The following is a 26,259-nucleotide window of genomic DNA, read 5'->3' as shown; positions in this document are numbered from 1 at the left end:
TGAGTGTCACAGTTCACTGTTTGGGAACCTGACAGTGGCCTAATGCTGTCTTTAATTCATTAACAACAATTGATTGTAATGTTGAACATTTGTTCTGAGGCCATTCTTGTGTTCTAGCTATTTAATGTGTTAATCACATGTTCTAGAAACGCAGTCTAAACATATAGCAAACGTCACTTCTTGCCTTAAATATTCAGTTTACATCCCCTGCAGATCTTTTGGAAAGTGTTCTGGATACGCAGCCTACGATTGTCCTTTCTTCTGTTGTAGGTAATGGGCCCCATCATGATCGAAGCTGTGTTTACGACCAGAGCAACATAGTTGATGGAGTTTACTGCCTCCCAATAGCACACTGGATTGAAGTCTCTGGACATACTGATGAGATGAAACATACAACTGACTTCTATTTTAATATTGCAGGCCATCAAGCTATCCATTACTCAAGGTAAAAGAGTGGTCTGAGACTTGTCTGGTGTCAAGTTTTGAAACAGGGAATCAATGTGACATCAGAAAACTTTTGCATTAGAAGCAATGAATGGCAATATGTATGCAGCAGTTCCTCAGGAAATCTGAAGAAAGATTAAACACCTCTTTGCAATTAAGTATCATGTTTTTTCAATTAAAAGAAGAGATTCTGTGCCCAAGGAGGCCTGCAGCCTATGAGGAACTGTTTGTTGTGTCAGATAAGAAAATGTTTGTCAGTTATTTAGTGTTTGTAAATATGCATCTATTTAACACATATCTAGTGTGTTTGTGTTGGGGGTTATTTTGCTGAAGGACATTATTTGGAGAAAAAAATATATTATTGCTTATGTGTGAAAGCAGTGGCAATTAGTGACAGCTCTTATAGGTATATGTATACATCTTAAACATAGTGTATGCAAACTCTTTAAAAAAAAAAAAAGCTAAAATTTAAGGATGTCTTAAAATCTTAAAATTTATGTTCTTCCCTGGAGTTCTGTAGAGTCCAACTGATTCCCACAGCTTTTTGTGTCTAGAAGACCCATGCAAGCTTGGGTTGCTGTAATTGTAGCTCATCTTTGAAGTACTGGGTTCAAGAAGTGCTGCTAGAGCTGCTGCTGCTATGTGAGGGAAAACAGAATGAGAGGATACAGATACCTCTGAAGCATGCGCTTAAAAATAGTCTGTCATGCCTCACTGCTGACTCACCAGTGAAACCCATGGCCTGAATTAGGAGCCAGCAATGCTTCAATTGAAGATAGTATGCACCCTTTGGGGCTGTGCATAAAGCGGAGGTTGTGTTTAGAGCAGCAGCCTTAGCACTGGTGGCTGGCAGTATGCACTAAGGACTTGGGGGCCATTAGTAATTTTGTCCCTGTCTCCAGTTCTGGGTGTGGCAAGAGATTTTGATTAACAATGGTTGTATCACTGGAAACCTGATATGGCAGGTGGTGCTGATGTTGCTATAGAGCAGTTAATGGTCCTAAAGGGCTACCTATTGTTTGAAGAAGTCGAAGTCTGTACTTTCACTGGGTCTTGGCATTCCTTTGTGTGGATTTCTCTGGATTACTCTTTTAGCTACTCTATATTTACTGCTTTGTCTCCTCCTTTAGCTGTTATGTTTGAACTGTGACAGAATAGAGGAAAAGCAGAACTTTTTTCTCATGAGACTTGCAGAGAACAAGGGAAAGACTTCTTTTTTTTTTTTTCCCTCTTAGGATCTTTTGGAATATTACAGATTCATAAACACTCTTAGGCATATGCAGGTATGCATTTGACTTGGTATTTTACTTGGTACAGTTTCCTGGAGACTCCCTCAAGCTATGTAATACTCCTGACAGAGTGTTATCTGTATCTTAAGCATCCATTTCCAGCATCCTGTCAGAAAAATGATCTTGTTTCCTCCAAAACAGAAACTTGTCAATCCCAAATAATCTTCTCTTGGCAGAGGAAGTTTGTGAGAAAGAGGAACAGCTGTCAGAAAGAGAATACTTAAGCACCAAAGGCTAACTTATCTTCCTTTCCAGAGGCAGCAGTGATCCATTTAATACTGTGTTATCTGCATGCCTGTATGTTTCCCAAACGAGGTAAAAACCTACAGGTTACACTAAAGAGTATTTTGAGAAAATTTTCTGTGTTATGTAGTCATTTCCCAAAGAGGATCTCCTCTCTTTGCCTCTCACGTGCACGTATCTCCATTGCAAGACAGTATTATATATAGAACTTCAGTAAGTAATTCTTATCTCATATCTTTAAGCTTTATTAAGTTATTGAGCATATCACATAACAGTGCTGTTACATAATAATACTTTGAAGATACACAGCCTTAAATTACTTTTTAGTTATTAATAGCTGGGGACAGATTCACATGCCCAGTTATTATAACAAAGTAGCCTGATGGTACTGGCTAGTTAATTTTGTTTTTTGTAAACAAAAGCTAAACAAGAAGCTGGGTTATTCCTCATCCACTTGCATATCTACACTGAGATTTTAGGGCTGCACATTTTATGTAACTTTTCCTGATCATTCCTACTTATCACACTGTTCTTTATGTTGTAGAGGAGTCTAAGAGTGAGCAATTTAATAGCAAATTTGAGTGAAGAGAGTGAATCTTGTCAGATATAGCTAAACTAAAGCTTTATAGTTCTCCTGTGAAGATAATGTGCACCTACTTGATTGACATGCATCTTTAGTCTGAGTGGAAAACAGTCTTATTGGGTATGTTTTGTCTGAGAATCACTGGAGAGAAGAAAAGAATATAACTTCATTTAACTAGTTGTGTTGCATTTACTGCTATTTGTATGTTGCAAGTGCTGGGACTGATGAATTTAAGATATTCTTAAAGACTTCTGTGGTAGTACTCATTTTAAGGCTAAGTACTGACTCTGGATGTCTATATAGAGCAGTGACTAGGTGTCTGCTTAGCAGTGAATTGAAGAACTGAAATGGCCTCTAAACTACATCGATTATGCTAATGCTATGGTTTATAATGATGCTTTTAAACACCCAGTTATTGTGTCTTGTTGCTTGAAATTGAATGTCTGCGGTCATTGCAGATGGTCTAAAGTTCACTGTCAGGCCTCCAGCTGGTACATTGCAGGAACATAGTTTTTTATAGCTCTTTGGTCACATCTGTGAGTGCCACGCAGATGTTCCTGTTGCTACAGGACATCTGGGATGTTAGGAAGACTGAACCAAACAATGCATTGAGCACTGCTATGGCAGAGGACACCTCAGGTCTAAGAGCCTGATCTTTCCCTAGCCTGCATTAACGAATAATGTTCATCTCAATTCAGCATGGGGCCAGAATTACCTTTGAATTGTACAACTGGAAAAATACAAGAGAGAGTGCTTTTATTTGCTTTTTAATTTGGGGAGAGTTACTCTTCTGGCTTAACTGTTTTTAATTCATTCAAAGAACAAAATACCCTTCTATATTGTGTCATTCTAAAGTAATTCTTTTATTACTGAATTATTAAAACAAAAAAAAAGAAGAAAAAAGAAGCTTTAAAGAAGAAGTTATTATAAAAAACCCCTCTGGTGCAGTGAACTGTGCTGCTGTAGTAGAAAGCTACACTGATACTTTTTGCCTACATTATGAACTAAGAGGTGATGATGTCTACTGAGATTACAGCAATTAACATTAAAAGCTGAGAGCTAGTGGTCCCCTGTGCCTGGAGAAGAGACTTGTGGTAACAATATTAGAGAAGAGAATAAGAAAGAAATGAGCTACAGATCAAAAGTTTTCCCTTGTATTCTAGCAAAACAATCCTGATTAAAAATACTTAACATAATATGAGTTCATGCTTTGATTTCAGTGCTGGTTCTAATTGTAAAATTATCTGGCCTTTTTTCATTAAGTTATTAAAATATTCTAAGCCACATTTTGTGTTATACATATCTCATGAATTAGGACATCTGACTGCTTGTTTAAGTTTACTTTCATTATACCTAGCTATAAACTAGTCTAAATTAGTTCCACAGTTTACTTGCCAGTGAGAATAATATTTTACAGAATTGTTTAAAAATAGTTTTGAGGTTTTGTCCCATGTATATCTTCAGGTTTTTATCACTCTCATTATCACTCTCAACCGGAGGTATGAAATGATTTTACTAGTCTCTGGAGGGGAAGAAAACGTTTCAAATCAGTGTAAGAATTGATTTTTTTTTAGCAGTTTTCTATTCAAGTTCTTGAAAATGCAGAATTTGTATAGTGAGTTTGTCTGAAGGAAGAGGAGCAGGAAGAGAACCATATTGTAAGCTCAGAACTTTGGAACAGGCTGCCCAGGGAGGTGGTGGAGTCTCCTTCTCTGGAGATATTTAAGACCCGCCTGGACGCCTACCTGTGTGATGTGGTGTAGGGAGCCTGCTTTGGCAGGGAGGTTGGACTCGATGATCTCTAGAGGTTCCTTCCAACCCCTACAATTCTGTGATTCTGTGATAACTTAACCAATTTTTATAGTCCTTATCTGATTTGTATTTATTTGGATGTCTCCCTGTACTGGAGTCACAGGTTCATGGGGGTTGGAAAGGAGCTCTGGAGAGGTAGTAAACACACTTTTTTTTCCCTGCATTTGTTAGCTATTAAAAAAAAAAAAAAGTATATAATTTTGTCTGTCAGAGGGATGGCATGAACTTTGAGGTCTGTGTAGTCCCACTTCTGGACTGTCAACCTGGGAATGGCAAAAACAAAACCAATGGGATCACTAGAAGGATCCACATCAGAACAAAGCTCAGAAGGGCAGCAGTTGTTAAAGTGAGTTCTAGAAACCAGATCATGTGTATATACATGAGTTGAGCATGGCTCAGTGTGCTTCTTAGCAGCCAGGTAAAGTTGGCAAATTTTCAAAATTGTATTTATCACCAGGATCAAGAATTACATTAATAATATTAAATGATAAGCGTTATATGCTGTGTGCAGGTGTACCTGGTAGGAAGTCTCTAGCTGAGCTGAACTGAGTGCTGTGACATGGCAGGGGCAGAGGAAGCTGCAAACAAAGACCAGCTGTGTTTTATGGAAGTAAAAGTTTCCTTCATGTGCTGAGAGCCTGTGACTTGCAGGGTGCTTTAGAAAAGTGAACAATGGTAATTTAACTACATAAATTCCAAATAGGATGTGGCCAGCAAGACCTAAGGGGGAGTTAGTGTGCTGCTCTGATAGTCTTGTGAGTTTTGTCTGTTTTTTGTTTGTTTTCTTGTTCTTTCCATTCTGTTGATCATACGTGATATTTGGAACTGATGCTTGACTGAGCATTCTTTCTTTGGAGGAAGTGATTGTTCACAAAATGAGTATTTTGTTAATAAAATGGCTGCAAACAGAGCCTGACTGTTGCTGGCAAGTTGAATGTTTTTCAACTGTCTGATAATGGGTAATATTTTCTTAAAACCACTGTTGCCTTTTTAAATGGATCTTTTCCTAGCTGTGTCGCTGCACAAAATAATTTCCTTCTCTTGTAAGAAAAGCTTAAAACCCAGGAGCAAAACCCAGGAACTCTGCATGAAGAAAACCTGAGGAGTAAACGTACTTATTTGTTCTGTTTTTCTCTGTGGGATAGAACAGACAAATGTTGATAGTCTAGCGAGTATGAATTTTATGCGGGGATCACTGCTAGGGAGCAAAACCTATTGCTGCTTCTAGATTATTTTTCTGTTTTACTGAGCCTTCCTGTCCCTTGCCAGTATTTCTTCTGAACGTCTTCAGCCCTTTCTCTTGCTTCTTTAGTCTTTAGCATTCAGGTGGTCAGTGAGAGAGTAAAGCTCTGCCTTTATTGGGAAGCAATTTGCTGGTGGTGCTGGCTGTGAATGAAATTGCTTGAGATGGTGAAATCCTGCTCCATTTAGCTCACAGTTGGGCTGCGGGCAGGGAGGGAGGCAGCACAGTGCTTTCACCAAAGAGGATGTTCCAGAGGTCTCGCAGGTATTTATTTCTCATTATCTTTTACATGCATTTGTCAGGTCCACTGTAATCTCTGGTGTTTCTTAATGTAGTTTATCTCAAGATAGCAGAAGCTCTTTTTAAAAATGAGAGACTGAACACTCAATTTTCTTGCTTTTTTTTAAAATTATTATTATTTATCAGGGAGGTGGGAATTGAGATACTCATAAAGTTTTTTGTTATTGAAAGAATATCATTTTAAAAAAACCTCAAGATTTACAACCAGAGAAACAGCTGAACCAGGGACTTGGTATTTGCAATGTAGGCTGTCCCTATATCACCTTTCTGTGGTCTTCACAGGTACAGTTCCTGGGCCAATCTAGTCCAGCAGGTCTTCAGCTGACTCTCTTAGAGAAGAATCTATAGGTGTCCCAGTCTCCAAATAGGAAAGGTGACACCACCAGATATAAGGAGTGCTCTAAAAGTAATTCCTCCTATTTTTTATGTTTGCCCACAACATCACAGGCAGATGTTGGTAGTATGGCATTAGAGGTTGAAACTTCCTGCCAGTATTCTATTACCTGTAGTTGCTGTGTTTCAGATGGAAGCAGGGTGGTAGTCTGACACAATGGTATCTGTTATGGAAGTGCGGATGAAGCAAAGGTGTGGTTTTCTATTCAAGAAAAAGTTGCACCCATTGACATTTATTGATGCTTGTTGAACATTGGTGTAGACAAACCAGTGGATGTGAGCACAGTGAGGCACTGGGTGCTGTGTTTCAGCAGTGGTGACAGCAATGTGAAAAGCAAGCTGCATTCTGGATTGCCATATACATATTTTGACAAGCATGGTATGCAGGCTTTTGTTTATTGCTGGCAAAAACATGTAGCTAATGTGGTGACTGTTGAAAAACAGTGTTTTGTAGCTGGATGTTTGCTCTATCAAATAGTGATGTCCTGTTCTTGTATCTCTTGTACTTTCCAATAGATAGAAAGTACTATTTTTGGAGCAACCTACTTAGTTTATTTCCACCACACTGCTTGGTATTTACTTGCTGAGTATATACTCTAATTCTGAAACCAGCAACCTCAAAGTCACAATATCTGAAAACAAACAAACAAAAAAACCAACACTGTTTTCCTGTTTCAATATGAATGAAATGGGAAAAGTGTAAAAGATAATTCACTTAAAAGAGTAGCAACCTGAAGGTATGAAATTACAAATTCTACCCCTGTCTTTAATTTCTGTAAGTGCCAATAGACTTAAAACAAGCTTTTGTGCTGGAATGTTCTAGATGCTTTTTGAAAAAGGTCCTCTATACAAAAATACAGGGAATTTTGCTTAAAGAATAAAAAATTACTTATTAGGAAGGAAAACTTGTATGTGGCTCCAGTCTGTTAGAAGTTTGTCTCAGAAGCTTAACTATTTTATTTCCCAGGAACAAGTAAACATCATCAAATTGCTGCTGTATTTTCCTGTGTATATTTTACTGTCTGCAAGAAAAAAACAAACCTAAAGAAACGAATGATGTTTGTGTTCTTAGGAAGTGCATTAAGAGGCTGTACTGAAAAATTCTCTTGTTCCCTCCTTTTATGCTTCTACTTTAGGAAATTTAATTTCAGGGAGTCAGGTACATAATCCGTGACACTGTTCATGAGTTTAATGCATGTCCTCTTGTGAACTGAGATAAAAAATTGAGTCAGGTGTCATAAAGGTTACCAAGTTATAAGAAATATGGATTTCTTCTTTCTTGGTTCAAAAAATACAGCGGTTTGTGAGCTTAAATGAAATGTCTTTCACTTTGATGTGAAAAACCTGCTAATAGAAAAAGATGATTTTAAGCATGCAAGAAGAGGGAAAGGAGGAAATATGCATTTCAGTTTTAATACAGAGACAAGAACAGAGAATCTAACTTAGATCATCAGTGAAGTAGAATGTCTGCTTTATCTGTTTACCTTCCTACCTACTTACCTGTCTACCTACCTGTAGTTTAAAGTAGCTGAGCGAAGAATAGTGTTGTGGTATAACCTGGCAGATAGTTGAGCACCATGCAGTTGTTAGCTCACTATTCCCCCTTCCCAGTGGGATAGGGTTGAAAATAGAGGAAAAGAAACACAAAGTAGAACTCACGAGTTGAGATACAAACTATTTACTATGATGGAAAAGGAAGACAAAAAAGAGAACAGTAACGATACTTATATATATATCTATAAATACACAAAACAAGTGATGCACAAGCAGTTGCTCACCACACACTGACCAACACCCCACCATTTTTCAAGGGTGGTGGGTTTTTTGTTATGTTTGTTTGTTTTTATGATGTCATACAGCATGGAGTATCAGCAATGGGCCAGGGACAAGACTCTCAGTGGCTCAGTCTTTCAGTTTAGAGGCATGATGTGCTGGTATTGAAGTTTGTGGGTTTCTTAGAGTCTTTTAATTTAGTTTATCTAGCTCCTCCAGGGTTGTCTTTTCAAAACTCTGCAGGACAGTTATAACCTGTGCCTTTGTTGTCTCAGGATGGAAGTCTGATGAGGAGAACACTATTTCCTTCATAGTTTCCTTAACATTCTTCTTTCTCGTGCCAGGCTGCCAGCTAGAAGGGTCTGCCTTGTGCAGGCCATTCCTAAACATAACATTAACTATCGCTTTCACTGCCAAAGACTGAACTGCTGGGCTTCTTCTCACACTGAGTTGCTTCAATCTGATAAAATGAAAGAGGAAAAACCTTCTCATAAATGTAGACGGTAGAGGACTATCCAGTACTGAGTAATGTTTTACGAAGTTATGCTTCAGCTGACAACACAAACACATTTGCAAGAACTTTAGTAACAGTAGCTGACTTTAATAGGTTTATTCAAGTGCCTGCAATTAAATTCTCCAATGATACTGTAATAATGCTCCAATCTCAAAAATGATACTGCAAGGAAAAGAAATAAAGCTGGAAAAATGTTGTTTCAAAAACTGCATCAGAAACAGTGTTGCCAGAAGGAGCAGAGAGGTGATTGTCCCTCTGTACCCAGCTCTGGTGAGGCCGCACCTTGAGTACTGTGTCCAGTTTTGGGCCCCTCCCTGCAAGAAAGACATTGAGGTCCTGGAACGTGCTCAAAGGAGGGCAACAAAGCTGGTGAGGGGTCTGGAGCACAGGCTGTATGAGGAGAGGTCGTAGGAGCTGAGAATGTTCAGCCTGGAGAAGAGGAGGCTCAGGGAAGACCATGTTGCTCTCTATAACTTCCTGAAGGGAGGCTGTAGTGAGCTGGGGGTTGGCCTCTTCTCTCATGCCATTAGTGTTAGGACTGGAGGGACTGGCTTCAAGCTGCAGCAGGGGAAATTCAGGCTGGACGTTAGGAAGTATTACTTCTCAGAAAGGGTGGTGAGGCACTGGAATGGACTGCACAGGAAGGTGGTGGAGTCACTGACCCTGGGGGTGTTCAAGGAATGTTTGGATGTTGTGTTGAGGGACATGGTTTAGTGGGAGCTATTGGTTGGACTGGATGATCTTTTAGTTCTTTTCCAACCTTGGTGATTCTGTGATTAGACAAGCTGTAGTATTTGTTGTTAATCTGTTGGTTCCCATAAAAACTGCAGAATAGTTAATTTATAAAATGTCAAGTAAAATGTGTTTTTTTCCCCCCTTTCTTCAGCTCCTCCAGGAGCCAGGAGAGAAAACACAGAGCTAGACTTGTCCTTCATGAATTGTGCCAGTAGATGAGTTAGCTTAAGTCCTGAAGCAGGGTAGCTGTCTGTGGAAGTGTTCTGCAGCTGTACTGTACTAACTGAGCTTCTCTTTTCTAATCTGTGCAGCACTCCAAGCATGCTCTGCAAAGGTGCTTTCTACAGCTCCATCCCCATGTTTGCCTCTCTATTATTCAGACCCTGTTTGCAGACCTGAGAATTGAAATTACTATAGTGCTTGACTTTTAGGTACTAGAGATGTTTATGTCAGGGTGAAGGGTGCAGACAAAGTTCTTTTTTTTTTTTTTTTTTTTTTTTTAATTACTATTATTTCTGTTAATTTTTTAGGACCTGGAGAAAGCTAATTAGGCTGAAAAGCATGCATGTACACACGAAATCAGGAAAAAATAAAGGGAAAAGAGATTGTTATAATGTGAGTTCTGTCATAGGTTGGTAACTCATTCACCAGGGTTATTAATCTCAGGTTTATGATTCAGTATCCAGGTATTCCATCTAAAATTGTTTGCTGGCAATTTAGTATGATATTACCAGATAGCCTTTGTCCCTTTGACTAGACATTTTTTAGTGGAGGATTACTCTTTTAGATATTTCTGACTGTAATGATGAATTGATTCAGTTTTTCCTCACTGTTTGTAAAATGGTTTTTCCCAGTCTGTGGTACACTAGAATGCACCTCTCCCTCTTCTAAACAAATATAAATGAACTGTTGAAATTTTGGAAGTTCTGGATAAATTATTTAACTGGGATGAACACAGATACAATGTCCATCAGGACTGTTGTGTCTGGATGGTACCAGGAGAAATGAGTGTGTTTTTTCCTGTGTCTGTGTCCTAGCTCTAAGGACATTCCAGTACACCGCGTGTGTGTACACATTACCATTTGGATCAAAAAACACTGAAAAAATGTGAAAGATATTTTTACTAACACTTCTCAGGTACTAACTTGAAGTTCATCCAAGCTTAAGTCATCTTAACAAAGTTGCCTTAACATACAGATGCCAGCAGTGGCACCATTCCTGTTACTAAGCTTTAATGTTAGAAATTCTCCTTCCTTTTGCCAAGGGATTCATGGCTCATTACTATCTGGCTTAGTTTAGCAGCCGGTTGTTCTTGCGTTTCTAAGTATTTGTTCTAATTCAAAACAAATGGGAATGTTGGCAACCTGATGGAGACATATGTAGGAAGTAACCATTGGCAGCCAGTTATGAAACAAGATTCTAAAACTGGAGCATTTAAATATGAATCCCCACAAGCCAAATGAGCAGTCATTTCCAGAATGAGGTCCTGAGATTGTTCAGTGCAAGCTTTGGAACTTTTTTCTCTTCTCAGGCTGTATTTTTGCAATTGCCACTTTATTTGCTTCAGATAGCATTTATACAAAGGAAGTCATGAGATGTCATTCTCTGTAAAGGCAAATACTGTCTTCTCCTGCATACAGTGTGCTCCTACGAATCAGCAGAAACAAATACTGACTGTATCCTATAAGGCTGGATGTAGACGTCTTACAAGGCATCAATGTGCAAGATAAGATTTTGTTCTTATTTTCACAGTATCTTATCTTCATGATAGAAGAACACAGTGAATTATGACATAAAATATTTCACTTTGAACACAGGGATGATAAAATTTTATCTTCCATAATTTAAATTTGGTCATGTGTGTAAAGTCTTGTATGACCAAGTTATTTTAGATCATTTCTAGAACAGAGATAAAATAGATTATTAAAAATGCATGAGATATAAATTCATTGGCTTCAAGCTTCTTAATGGAGTGAGGTGAATGAGAAGATAGAAAAGTTTATTTCCCTGTATAGATAGAAGTATACTGTGAGCTTAATGAGAACAATTCCACTGAATTCACTGGAGCATGCCCATTTATCCCTGAGGCAGAATTAAGTTTCATTTATCTATTATTGTGACAGAAGAGCAAAGATAGCTTACAGTTCCTTTTGCACTCAGTTTCTCAAGGGGGATGAATTTGGGTCGTGTTCTAGTCCTTCCATGGAAGAGGTCAGCTTCATCAGGCTGTTTTTTCAGTTCTCTCAATAATTAACCTTTGAAGTAATGATGTAACCTCTGTTAATGGGGATACATTTCCTCATCTCTCCTCATCTCTGTTGTCTTCAGATAAACTTCATGGTCCTCAGATACCCCTGGAAAATAATGATAAAAAAAAAATCCCTCAGACTTTTGATTGGAAGAACTCTACGTCTTCTTTGTATCATCAGTTCAGTGGGAATGACAGGATTTGGATTTGCAAATGTATTTAAATATGGAACATTGTTTTTGGATTCCCTGACATAAGATATGCCTTCAACACAAACTGCTAGTGGAAAGCACAGATACCTGAGCTTGGAATAAATGAGGGGTCTTCCAGAGGCTACGTAGCTGTCATAGAATCATAGAATTACCCAGGTTGGAAAAGACCTTGAAGATCGTCAAGTCCAACCGCAGCCTAACCATAGTACCCTAACTCTAACAACCCTCCACTAAATCATATCCCTGAGTACCACATCCAAATGGCTCTTAAACACAACCAGGGATGGTGATTCAACCACTTCCATGGGGAGCCTATTCCAGTACCCAACTACCCTTTCTGTAAAGAAGTGTTTCCTAATATTCAACCTAAATTTGCCATGGCACTGAACTTGTAGTGAAGTAAATTTGCTTGCAAAGAACTTTGTACTTCCATAGTTTGTCTGCCTTGAGTGTCTGAGATAGATGGTGTTGTTAAATTAAGATAGAGAGAAAATGTATTTCTATTTGTGAAAAGCATTTGAGAATTAGTACAAGGAAGTAAGAATTTTCTATTACATCAAATGGATATTAATTGGTTCTGAATTTAGATTGTAAACTAGAATGATATTTCTGACATCAAAGGGATAGTAGCTGAATTCTGGCATGACCTTTCAAACAGGGCAAGGATTACAAAGAACCTAAATTATTTAAAGATGGAGGTTGATAAGTAAATATAAGTAGTGATCCCAGAGAGAGAGATTAAGAGGATTGTAGTGTCATAGATCATAGGCTCAAAGAGACCTAAAAAAACATCCAGTCCATTTTCTCGCTCTGACTTAGTCTCAATTATATTTAAATAATTCCAAGTTTATCCAGTGTGGTCTTACACATGATCTCATCTCAGTTATGAGATTCTACGGCCCATTCTTTCATTCAATGAACTCACTATTTTTGCCATTAAAATGCTTTCCTAATGTTATGAGCTTGCCATTTAAGTTTATTTCTTGTCCTTTCCACGCCAGACATGGAGCACAGATTAATATCCTGCTCCTTCATGGCCATTTCTTATATGCTTGGAAACTGCTATCCTTTTTCACAGAATCACATAATAGATGAGTTGGAAACATCTCAGTGTTTTTTGGTTTATATAAATCTACTTTTTTGTTAGGTCTGTTAGCTAAGCAGATGGCTCCCTTTTTGTCTTTGTGCTGTTGATTGCTCTTGTCAGTTGTTCTCTATTTCTTTTTGCTCTTCCAAAGTACTTGATGATTTTGTGGAAAGTTTCTCAACTTTCTTCAGATTATTGTTAGTACATCAGACTCCTTATCAGACTGCTGTTGTCTCCTGGTAAAAGATTTGTAAGGGTGATTACATTTATGACGTTACATTTTATAGCATCTTTAGGCAGATAATCCCCTGTCCTATGATTTCTGTGAATAAAGCGATGAGAAAGTTTCATGCCTATTTGATTTGGCTTCTTGAGTGCTACTGACTTATTCTGAAGTATCTGAGACTAAGATTAGTTGTACAGTGTGGAGAGAAAATTTTGTAGTTGGTTAACTTTCTGTGCTTCCATGTTTTGATGTTAAGCTGCGCAGGTTCAGTTTGTGGTCTGGAGAGTATTTATGCTTGAGTCAGAGTAACAGAATCTTCAAGGCTGCGTGTACATGAAGAAATAATTCAGTGGAATAGGAGTGAGTCTCCTCATACTCTATCACATACAATGCCAGAATGCTTCAAATTAATCTGGCTTTCTAGCATGGAAAATGCTGACTTTTTGTGTTTCACACATGCTAGCATATCAGTGGCCCCAATTACATGTATGAAACCTTAGTTCTGCTCCTATTTTATGTCATTTCTGAGTAATGCTGGTACCAACTGCTGTTTTGTTTAGGCATCCATTAGAAGGTATTGGAATGACTTGAATTTTGCTCAGGTGGATTCTACTTTATCCTGTGTTCCTAATGCATTCAAAGCTAGAACAATCCATAGAACAGGCATGGCCTACAGGCTTCTGCCGCAGCTAGAATCCACCAGAAGATTATGAATGAGGTGCAAAGTTATGCTTAGTCATTAGTGTGGTTGTATTTTGTCTTGTAGTCATCATACCACCAGCAGTAAATCACAGAATTGTAGAATGGCTTGGGTTGGAAGGGACCCTAAAGATGATCCAGTTTCAGTGTCCCGACTATGGGCAGGGTTACCACCACAGGGTTACCTAGATCAGGCTGCCCAGGACCCCATCTAGCCTGGTCTCAAACACTTGCAGGGATGGGGCATCCACAAGTTCTCTGGACAGCATGTTCCAACACCTCACTACCCTCCTGAGTAAAGAATTCCCTCCTAAAATCTAATTTAAACCTCTCTTCTTTTAGTTCAAAACAGTTCCTCCCTTGCCCTGTCACTATCTGCCTGTGTAAAAAATTGATCTCCATCTTTTATATAAGCCCTCTTTAAGTACTGGAAGGCTGCAATGAGGTCTTCCCAGAGCTTTCTCTTCTCCAGGTTAAACAAGCCCAGTTCTTTCAACCTGTCTTCACGGGAGATGAGCTCCAGCCTTTAGTTCATTTTTGTGGCCTTGAAATGCAGGTTGTTGGGTGAAGACTACAGTCCTGTTGTTCCATCAGCCCTGTATTGCAGAAATCTTCTAAGTCACTGTACTACTGGAACTGCTTTGTGTCTGAATGTGTAACCTTGTATTTCAGGTATCACTCTGGTATTTTTATTAGCTGTTTTCATTTTAGCACGTTGTCAGCTTAATTTCAGTTCTTAGTGGCTTGTTTGCTCTGCGTATCAGTAAACAGGGTTGTTTAATGCTACCTTCATACATTTGTGAGCATGGAATAAATGCAATATTATTAAGCACAGCACTCGGACTCAAGTGCTCGAGAAACTTTGCATATTGCTAAGGTGACAGAGTGTTGTTCTAAGGTGATAAAAGCAGGTGTTTCTTTTTTGTTGCCAAGTATGCTCCCATGTGAGTGGCTAGATAAGTAGACCAAATTACGTCTAAGAAGAACATTTGCCCAAGCTTAATTACTTTTTATCACAGTGCCAAATTATAAGTAGAAGAAAACAAAACAAAACCCGAACCAAACCACACAATATATACTGTAGTCTGTTTAATTCTCTTCTTTTAAAGCCCTGTGGTAGAATTCTTGACATCAAAATAAGCTGCGTGCTTTCAGCTACAGTGCAGAGCAATTTGTACAACGACTTATTCTGTGTTTGCCATTTAGGTAAAAGTAATTTTTTGTTCAAAAATATTAGTTATTACAAGATGTACAGCTGTGTCATTTCAGCAGGATATAGTTTTATCATTAATCAGTGCTTTTCTGTGAAGATTCTGCTGATGTTACAGCCATTTAACCCATCTTTATTAAGAAGAGTGATGTTATTAAGCCTGGCAATTAGAGGTTGGTGTTTTGTGAGTTAAACCTTAATGTCATCAAACCTTGCTCTCTTACTGTGGTCATTAGTGTTTGCCTGCATGCTGGGTCACTGAGTGCATCAGATTGTGTTCATTCAATCCTACTTAAGTCAAGCCTCTCATCACAAAGCCTCATCAGCTTTTTTTCTGCAAGGAGACTTCATCAGTAAGTCAGCAGGAGAAGGGATTAAGACCACAATAATTTACCCATGTGCCCTGTGTGATATGCAATGAATTGTCAATGTCGTAACCCCTCAGATCTGCATTATTATGTCGTATTTCAGTGGCAAGGATTCATTTTGGTGAGAGGTGTCCTTTATTTAAAGAGACTGGAGTGAAGTCAGAATTGCTGTACAAGACCAAACCAGGGATTCATCTGCTTTGACATCCACATATGTTGTCAGTATTTTGGGGAAGTAGCAAGAAAAAAAACAAACAAACCACCCCCCAAAAATGAAGCACCTGCCTGTTTTTATAGTCTCTCAGCAGCTGCTGTGTAGGTGAAGCTGTATGGAAGCTGAGAATCTTTACCTTGTTTATGTAGATAGGGTCACTTGATTTATCTCTCCAATTTATTTTATCCATAAACCGTAATCTAATTCTCTCTTAAATATTCTGCATTTCTGGTCTGTTTACATATGGAATTATTTTCTTGGTAATAGATTGTATCTCCTGTATTTTCACTGTTTTCATTTTTCTATATCTTTTATACAGTAGACTAGTTAATAGAAGGTTCAAACTTCTAGTACACAGACTGAGATCATTGATTTGAGAAGGTTATTATAAATCCTATATTTCATTTCAGTTCTTTGTTCAAGCTAACATTACTACTTTGAAGCAACACTTATTATAAGCATAACTTCTAGGATGTGCTGTTTCCTTTTGGAATTAATTATAGTTAACTTAAACCCAATTGATGTTTGTGAGTGGCTGAGATTATTTATTCCAATATGTATTCCTGTGACACATCAACTATGAATCTCATCTGCTCTCTTGTTGCGTGTTCATTTAGTTTTATTTTATGGTGGCAGTTGTAACTAATAAGATCTTAAATAATTCTGTTTCAGGGAGATTTTGCTCCATTCTTGAGTACTCATCTCTTGTGAGGGGTCTTAACTTGAAAATAGAATTTCTTGTTGAACATAGATCGACGGTATCATGCTGTAAAAAAAACAGAACTAAACATAGGAAGGTAGCCTTTGGGCACAAGAGATAACTACTCTTTGGTTCTGCTCTGAACTGGTAGGGCTTCTTTCCAATACTGGGAATAGCATCTTAAGAAAGATGTTCATCAGCTGGAGTCCAAAGGCAAACAAGAATCACTGAATACTTTGACTATATAACAAGTGAGGAAAGATTAATTTATTTTTTGTTCTACTTTATTTTAGTGTGAAGAAGGCACAGCTGTGTGGGTGTGTGTTAGTAATTTCCAGATATGTAAGAGTTTTAAAGAGTGGAAGGGAATGATCTGTTCTGCATGTCCACTGTAGAGACAACAATTTTCTGTAACCTGTGACTACACTATTCACACTGGACATTAGGAGAATATTTCTGGAGTCAGGGATAGTCAGTGTATTTTTACATATCAAGCAATATTTGAAAGTGTTCACATCATCCATTGGAGGTCACAGTGTGGTCATCTGAAAAACCTTTTTTTGCTTGTAAATGTATTCCAGGACTTCAGATAGGAATCTAAGTAACAGGAACTCTGTTTGAATTCTAGCAAGTCATCAGGAGATTTTATCAAGTAAGGCCCAGGAAAGAGATATCTAATTTGGTGCTTTGGGGAAGATGCACGTGTATTTAAAAATAAGCTGCAGTGTGGTATTTAAAAAATGCTAGTGGTAGAACAGAGAGCACATACAGCATAATAGCTATAGATCATCATGATCTGGTGGTATTACTGGTCAATGTGTGTCTTGTCACAAGGCAGAGTGTAGAGAAAAGATGAAAGAGCATCTCAGCTACAGCTGCTGAGATTTCCTATATTCTCATTTTGAATATGCCCAAAGCAGTACTTTTGGAAATCTCTTATCTGTCAAGTGAGAGAGAAAAGAGGTAGGAATTTTTTCTTATATTCCTCACTCTTCCTTTATTTCTCATCAGACATTTAGTCATTAAACTAGTTTAAACTTGTCTAAAACTAAAAAGTTGCAGTGTAGTCTTTTGATTCAGACTGATATTTTCCATTGAAAATCCACCTTATTAAAAAATTCTGTCTCCAGAGCAGTTGCACTGAAATTTGAAGCAGTTTCCAGTAGTTACTGAGCTGCAAATACATCTGAGTTGCACTTCAGGGCCAAGTTCCCCTTGGACCGCTTTCTTGTGCTCTTATCGGGGTAACAGCATCACATCAGTACAAAACCATATTGCATAGGAGCACCACTAAACTCTGAGGGCAAATTGACTTAATTGTATGTTATTCCTATGGAATGCAAAATAAGTTTCGCAGCAAGTTGCATGTAGCCATAGTTGCATACTACACCTTTAAGAAACCAAAGCCTTTAGAGAGAACACAGCCAATTTAATCAGTTTTTTTTTTCTTATTTTCAACTAAATTGCTCTGTCCTGTGTGTATATTAATACTCATAGAATCATACAATTGCTTAGATTGGAAAAAAGCCTTCAAGATCATCAAGTCCAACCTCATCCAAACCATACTACCCTAACAACCCTCTGCTAAATCACATCCCTGCTTGTCATCAGATGCTTAATGTGATTTAAGAGAAGACTGTATTGCAGACAACTGAAGTGAATTGCAAGCTTTAACACTGGGCTACATCTTGAGCTGGCACTAAGGGATGAATCCATCACTTTTCATTTAAAATAACATGCTGGATCTTGATCAAAAAACGTTATCAATATAAACAAATGGAGTGGTTAATGGATCACTCTCTGTTGCCAATAACCAGTGGAAAAAAAAACCCTCTGGTTTGATGAAGTCCTCTTTCTTGATTAAATCTGGCAACTATACGGCTAAATGGACATCTGCAATATTGTCCCTGATAAGTGTTCCAATGAAATGTGTTCCTCAAAGGATTAAATCCTACACTTTTCTGTAAAAGCCATGACTCCCAAGAAGGGCTGACTGAACTTAAGAGACTTTATAACATGATTGCTCCTAATGCACTAATGACTCAATGGACCTGGAAACAGTACCCAAGTCATCCTAGTTTATAGCTCAGCATTTTAAGGAAAAATCAAAGTCTGTTTACTTTAAACTGCAAACAATGGCAATAATACAAGAGCTTCTTCAGTAGTATAGACACCAGTGTGTGAAGAAGCAGCTGGATGCAGTAACTCAGTACCTTCCCCTGTAGCAGGTCACCTGTGCTGTGAACCAGAGCCCCACAGCTGCTGAACTGCTTTTGTGCTGCCTGTGGAGGTCTAGGATTGAAATGCTCAGTGCATCATTCCTTGGGTACATTTCTTCTAGCCTGAAAATGACAATCTGCTCCATTAAAAATGAAAGTATCAGAACGCTAATCTTTTATTGCCTCAGATTCATTTTGCCCTTATGGATGGGAAGACCATTTGTATATGCATTGGTTACAGGGGATGCATTTATTGTTCCAGATGAATTCTTAGTGAATAGTTTAAATTTAATCTGGACTTTTCAGAATCCTGGGGGAAGCAACGAAGTACAATGTATAGCTGCATTGTTAAAAATAATTTAAGTGTGATTGCAGCTGGCAAATAATGATACAAGTGATTTCAGGGTGTTTATAATAATTTTTCCTCAGTAATGATAAATTGTTATTGGGTTTTTCAGTTTATAAGTCAAAATGCAGTATTTATATATATTATATATATATATATTTATAATATAAATAATTATATAATAATTTTTATAATTTATAATAATAATTATAAATATATATATATATATAAACATGTAAGCCTTCAGCCTGGGATCTGTAAGCCAAGTAAATTCAGTAGATACCTGTCTCACGTTTTGTTGTTTTTACCACAGATCAGCACTTCCCCCCCCCCCCCCCCCCCCTTAAAGTCCTCTTGAGGTAGGTAAATATCATGTTCACATTCCCAATGGGGAACTGAGTTGTAAGGCAGGATGAAATAAACTTTGCAGAAAGCAGCCTTAAGGAAACAGTTTTTAGAAAATCCATAGATGTTACCCTGCCAGGTTAGCTGAATGTTTTGATGTTGCAGTAGGTAATTTCTTTATTGCTAAACTGTGACTGAATTGATCATATCTTCTGAGTCCAGGTATGGTATACTGTCCTTAGTAACAGAGAGTTTACACGTACAGTGACAGAGTGCTTACTATTAAAACAGAATTGCAGGTAAAATCTTGTTTAAACATTATCTTATTGTAATATTTGGGGAATATGAAAAGGACTAATGACTGAGTACAGGTTTACCAATCACGCATAATCCCTAAATGTTGTGGATTTTTTTGACTGTATGTAAAGATCAGTTAATCTACTGCTGGAAAACAACCACATGTGAGCTGGAAAGCAGCAGCTGTTGAGCTGCTCAAAGTAGTTTGCATGACAGTTGAGGGGAGAAAATAAGAGGTTTCTTCCTCATGCCAAGAGCTACATTGCTACAATCTAGTTAGCTGCTATTGAAGTACAATGGCAGCTTAAAGAAGAAAGGGCACTTTGGAAAAAGAAACTAGAATTTCTTATTACTAATGTAAGAGATGTAAAATTGAAATTAATACTTCCCTGGTCCTTGGCACAATCCAGCTCTCAGTAGGGCTGTCAGTAATCTCTATATAAAACACAGCTGCTAAACTCTTCATCAGTGGCCACACTTGCATTTGTGCCGATCTTTTCCTTCTGATAAAAGACTAAATTAATGTTTGAACCAGCTAAAGCCAAATGGAAATATGGGTACTGTGGAATTATCCCAGGACTTTAATATCAATGGGTCAATAGGAGAGCTCTGCCCTTCTGTGCAGGGAACTGTTTTCCAAGAAAAAGAGCAGCTAAGCCATTTCCAGCAAAGCCAAGAGTTCACAGTCATTGGAACTGGATAAAATAAGAGGCTTGAGTACCAAGCTTCAAGCTTGGCCCTGATGCTGTCAAAGGCAAAACTCTGATCTATTCAGAAAACCAGTACATAAGAGATACTTGTATTACATACATGGATATTGCAGTTGATCTGGTCATTCTGGATGCCAACATAGGTTTAGTTAATTACAGAGAAATAATGTGATAAAAACTTAGTAAGTATGATTGTTATTGATAAATACAGATGGTCTTGTCACAAACCAGACTTTTAGACTGAAAAAAAAACCCAACAGAATAAATAAGTGGTATGTATTTCCATGGTCTTGTGGATAGTGCAGCTATGATGTTCTCCAACTAAATAATCACTGGGGAGAAAGTTGTTAGCTATTGCTTTACATGTAAGCAGGAGTATTACCCAGGATTTTATTTATCTCAGGAATTCATCGCTCCTGATTTAATCAAATGCTAGAAAACACGCTTTGCTGTCCAATCAAGTAACTTATTGTATTGGATAATTCTAAACATATCAAGAAGATGATATGTACATCTCCAGGAAGGCCTTTGAAGGAAGGACAGTAATGTTCTTGAAAGAATATCCTCATATAGTCACAAAGCATTAGCAATACTTCCATTTTTTCTTTTAAGCAACAGGTTAAAATGATCATTGGCTATGTAATATAGCCATCCAAACTATCTGGTTTTCACTCACTGTCTGTAAGCCAGAAAGCTGAGACTCAGGTTGTAGCAATTGGACAGATTGATATGATGGGAAAAGGTGTTTCACCAGAGGTGTAAAGGATTGACATGATAGTAAAGTGCTACAAGGGAAGAAGATTGCTTACCCATATCAGAAGATTCCAGGTTAACAGGGGAAGCTCCACCAAGGAGCAATCTCCAGAAAAAGACCCTTCCCAGTGGCAGCCAGCCCTTAAATGAGGTCTAAGAGAGGTGCAGCCAGCCTCCACACCTTCTGTTCACACAGCAGAACTGTCTTCACCTGTGCTCCCAGGGCTGACCGGGTCCATTCCCCAGGTGCTCAAGCAGTGGTTCAGGCCATGACTTAACAGTTACCATACTCAGGTACTGTACCTTGAGATTGGGGTCCTTGTCTCACTGACATGGGGGTTGGTGGGACTGTTATAGCTGTATGCTTCTCACTGTAGATGCAGCTGAAATACAAGAAACAATAACAATAAAGAGTGCTTTATTATGTTTGACTATCTTTCTGTAGTAATGTAGCAGGATTTAATCATTGCCAATTGCAGGGCTTAATTAAGTCCTACTTAGCAGTTATTTCTGTCATAGTCTTATCAAATAGAAATAGCTGCCTGATGACTTAAGGGCTGTTTATATGAGTAACTGTTCCTCGATTAAAAACGAGTTTTCCCATTTGTCCCTGAGGTTAAAATTGAGGAACCTAAAAAAAAAAAAAAAAAAACCCTTAAGAAATTTATGGCAGATGTTTTATTTTTGCAGATCTTGTTTTTGATATAGTTCACATTCAGTTTTTGTTGCTGTTAATAAATTTCGCTCAACTATTAAGTATATTTACTGTAGTTTGTGAATTACATATTTAAAATAGATGTTTATGCATACAGAAAAAATAAATCACTAATAATTTATGCATGTAAATAATCCATTTTAGATAACATAAATATAACTGTATATGCAGATTTAATATTCTCATTTAAAAACAGGGCTTGTAGCATTCTGTTTATGTAAAAATTTGTTGGGACATACATAGGATATTTTAATGATAATTATTAGTGGGTGAATGATAGCAGTCTTGAAGTTTGATTTGAAGAAATACTGGAAATGTGGATGTTTATCTATTCCACCTGTATCTCTTGAGTTTTCATGTGAAAATATCTAGTTCTTTAAACCTTGAGGGAAATTCTGCACTTGGTTCCCCTTGGACTCTGCTAGTAAGGAAAAAAAAGGAGAAGAAAATTACTAATTAAATTCCTTTTTGAGTTTTGTCACAGAAGAGAAGTTTAAGGGTTGTTGGTTTTTATTTCCTTGTCTTTTTTCTTCTCTTTTTTTCCCCCTCTGTCTACTGTCCTCATTATGGTGGTAGCTACAAAGCTGGAGGAGTTCTGTGATTTGTCTTATTATTCTGATCTGGATCATGTTAATCTCTTGGGTCTCTTTCTTCACTGCAAATTGCATGAATCTAAAGAGTTCTCTTATTCTAATTTGTGATGTTGCTAAGTTTCCACTGCAGACTGTATGATACATTCCTTGGGGACCTGTGCTAGTAACTGCTCAGAATTTTTTCTCAGACTGTCTTCATAGTAGATAAGGAGCTTGATCCCCAGCATCAACCCTTACCAACTAAACTGTAAAGAATGAGGAAGCTTCTCACTGCATGAAATGAAAGGTTGCTCTTAAGAGTATTCATGTGATGATGCTAAGCAGGTTTTGAGCTAGAACATCACTTAATTTGGCAATTTTTACATTCAGCTATTTTAATCAAACCCACTGCAATTTCTTCTCCATGCTAGAATTCTTCCAAACATCTGGCTGGGAAGTTGCCCTCGGCAGCTGGAGCATGTGACGGTCAAGCTAAAGCACGAACTGGGTATCACAGCAGTGATGAACTTCCAGACCGAGTGGGACATTGTTCAGAATTCCTGGGGCTGCAATCGCTACCCAGAACCTATGAGCCCTGAAGTCCTCATGAAACTGTACAAAGAGGAAGGTCTTGCCTATGTCTGGATGCCAACCCCAGACATGAGCACAGAAGGTAATGCTCAGACCAGTCTTGCAGCTAAATTAGTTGCAATAAAACCTTTGAGTTACTAAGCTGTTGCTGTCATGGCTGCCTTTTTAAAAATTTATTTATTTATTTATCTATTTATTTATTTATTTTGTCCTTGCAAAAGTTTTGTGTGAAAATACAGCTACAACACAAGAATCTTTTTTGTTTTACTTACATTTTCTAGTAGGTGGAGAGGCCATGTAAACTACCTTGTGTCTGGCAGAGTATGTGTATTTGAGGTTGAAGCCACCAGACACTGATAACTGCTTGACTGCTTGTGCTTTCAGTGTGCATTCAGCTTGTATAACAAAAACATGCTGTGTAGGTGGAAGACTGCAAGCTTGCACAGCAGGACAGCTTGCCATCCTTGCTGGTTAAAAGTGGAGAGAGATAGTGCTGCAGGTCTGATGCAGTCACTCCCTTCTCCAAGCAAATCATTTTTCTTTATCTATAGTATCCCAGTCTGATGAATCTCCGTGGGAGTCATTCCTATAATTATTTGCAATTGATTTAGAATACCCGTAGTGCATTGCATCATAACATAAATTAATATTTTTAATTCCTTGGTTGGAATGCTCATTTCAGAATCTTGCTTTTAGCCTGCAGGTAGGAACTGTGTGTTTGGCTGGTAGGCTACTCATTCAAACAGAGTGTAGTTCAATTCCATGGACTGGGAGCTGTCACGTGAGGAATGGGACATCAGGAAGGACAGGAAACCTTAAGACAGGGATTTGAAAGGGCTTAACGTCAGTGCTTGTCTATGCCGTGAGGAAAAGTTACACTTTGATGTCTGCAGCTTCAATTCCCAGGGTAGCAGGGAGAGGTATCAAGAAACACAGTATATACATCCCTGTGGGAGTGAGAAATACAGTTCTTAATCATTCACAGACTATTTAACTATATGCTTAGAACACAGTTAGATTGTGAGAGTGTTAAGTTGTACAGGAAAACACTCTTATTTTCTCCCTTCCTCCCTTAAAATTGACATTAGTGTCTTCATTACAGGGTTTTGGAAAGCAGCAGTGCATGGGTAGATTCGCAAGTCATTGGTGGAAAAGAAATAAAAAAAACTTCAAAAAAATCATTTTTTTGATTGCTGATATGAATGCTATAAAAGATTTGCTGCTTGATGTAATTTCCTGCCTTATCTCAGTAAAATGAATATGCCATGCACATTCAGTGTTAATCAGAATGTATATTTAGAGAGGACTGTGGGCATTTTACAGGTTTTGTATGATGTGGATCTACGTTGCAAGAAGAAATGAAAGTTAGAGTAGAAGGTCATTTGGGGAAAAAAAAAAAGAGAGAGAAAACAGAAAAATATATAGCATTTTGCCCTTGTGATTTACAGTGCATCAGGCTGTGCAAACAAAATCTCTGCCATGAATCTTAACTTTTCCAAATGCTAGTGACCATACCCTGTTTTTATCTTTAGGAAGAATACAGATGTTGCCACAGGCTGTCTGCCTCCTGCATGGGCTGCTGCAGAATGGACACACTGTCTACGTTCATTGCAATGCTGGTGTTGGCAGGTCTACGGCTGCTGTCAGTGGCTGGCTGAAGTATGTGATGGGATGGAGCCTGCGGAAGGTGCAGTACTTCTTGGCTTCCAGGAGGCCGGCTGTCTACATAGATGAGGAAGCTCTGATTCGTGCTGAAGATGATTTCTTCCAGAAATTTGGACCTCTTCGTTCCTCATGTAAAGTGGAAGAGTAGAAAAGCAGAAGAGAAAAAGGAAGGTGAAGAGCAATGCTTACACGCGAATCCTAGTGATTAAGAAATCATGAATCAGACTTGTGCCTCTCCTCATCAGATCGCATACTTATCCTAACAGCCCTGAGAATTTTGTTCAGAAGTGCCTTTGAGTGTTTTTCATTTGCGTTCTTGAAGCTGATATGACTCATGTTTCTAAACCTTTTGCTGCAAGTATGAGACAAAGGTCTGCAAAAGGAGACTAAGATTCTATTTTAACTATTTACCTACAGGAACCAAGTGTTATGGTAGACATAATAAGGCAAGTCTTGAAATAAAATAATGACTGTTGGCAGTATTTTAGTGACAAGAAAGGGAAGATGGTCTCAGAAAGACAAGCGTGAGGTTGACGGAGTTACGGTTCAGATTTGGATGGAGCTGAGGATAGTCAAAGCTGCTCAGTTTTTTTAGAGTGTCCATTATTGAAGTGTTTTCTAGTAATTTTGTAGAAAAATGGTCTTAATGCAAAAGACCAGAAACTGACTTCATCTGAGTTTCTTGAGCAAAAAAATAATATAAAATGCAGTCAACTAATTTATTTATTTTTTTTCCTGTTAATGTTAAATATTTTGAGAGCTCCCAGTCCTGCTTGGGCAAAACCAGTTTGCTGTAGGATAGGTCCAGGATGGACCAAGGGAGGAAAAGCATTCTCTAGGAAACAGAGGATTAAGGATCCATAAACATTAAGAAACTAATTTCTGTACATTTGTTCTTCAGTGAAATCTTGTGAGTTTTTTTCCCAGCCAACTGACTTGTCCCTCTAAAGACCCAGTCAGTGCCAGAGTAATATAACTGATAAGTTTAGTTTATCTGAATATTTAATATAGAAACGGGTATGAACTGTTATGGAGAAAGTCCAGCATAACATAGTATGATGTTTTATTTATCTTCTACTTTAATTATTTTCAGAAGAAAAGTGGCAATTTAAGTTATTCTGAATGTGTTGTTTTGATCACGACTCCGTTTCTGGCTTGTTTCTTTGTTTTTGCTTTGAAGTAATACTGCCTGTTTGGATATGAACTGCTAATGGAGAATGCCCAGCATTATACAGTATGTTTTATTTATCTTCTATTTCAGTAGTCTTCAAAAGGAAAAAAGTGTTTAAGTTATTCTGTATGAGTGGTTTTGACTTTGATTTGTTGTGTTGTTTTTTTTTTAACATTTTTTGTTTGCTTGTTTGGTTTTGGTTTGCAATGACAGTGCCTGTTTAAAAACTGGATGAGAAAGTTTACTCATTAAATAACACCGTGGTGATTGCAGTAGTCCATTTTGTCCTATGTATTTGACGCTCAATTTCATACGTAGCAGGAAGGGTGATGACTGACCTTTGTATGGGGGAGGGACCAGCCACTTCGATGATGATGATGATCTGTTGCTTGTCTGCTACACTATGCCAGTTCTGAGGGTCTGCTCTCTGCCCTTCTCAATCAAGCACTGAGAGGAGGATGAGGCCACAAGGAGCAGAAACTGGAGCTTGCTGAAGTTTTATAGTTCCTTTGGGACACAGTTGAAACCCTGAGCTTAAAGCGTGTCTCCTTTTGATTTGATGCAACTTACCTATTGTGACCA

The 26,259-nt window shown here is 38.0% G+C and overlaps 1 protein-coding gene across 3 annotated transcripts in view; it reads left to right on the top strand.

Moving 5' to 3' along the window:
- EPM2A (EPM2A glucan phosphatase, laforin) overlaps nucleotides 1–25,952 on the top strand; it is a 36,450-nt gene extending 10,498 nt beyond the window's left edge. For 2 of the 3 annotated variants that reach the window (XM_015858171.3, XM_032443860.2), the window contains exons 2-4: nucleotides 271–445; nucleotides 22,682–22,923; nucleotides 24,374–25,952. In XM_015858171.3, coding sequence (XP_015713657.2) covers nucleotides 271–445; nucleotides 22,682–22,923; nucleotides 24,374–24,654 — 698 coding nt within the window. In that variant the 3' untranslated portion in view covers nucleotides 24,655–25,952. The remainder of the gene's footprint in view (nucleotides 1–270; nucleotides 446–22,681; nucleotides 22,924–24,373) is intronic. The other variant, XM_032443861.2, reaches the window with a different exon arrangement.
- Nucleotides 25,953–26,259: the final 307 nt, after the last annotated feature.

Source organism: Coturnix japonica, chromosome 3 (genome assembly GCF_054131305.1).
Source record: "Coturnix japonica strain WE chromosome 3, WE-NBRP24, whole genome shotgun sequence".
NCBI classification, from domain to species: domain Eukaryota; kingdom Metazoa; phylum Chordata; class Aves; order Galliformes; family Phasianidae; genus Coturnix; species Coturnix japonica.
This window is presented reverse-complemented; position numbering and strand designations above follow the sequence as displayed.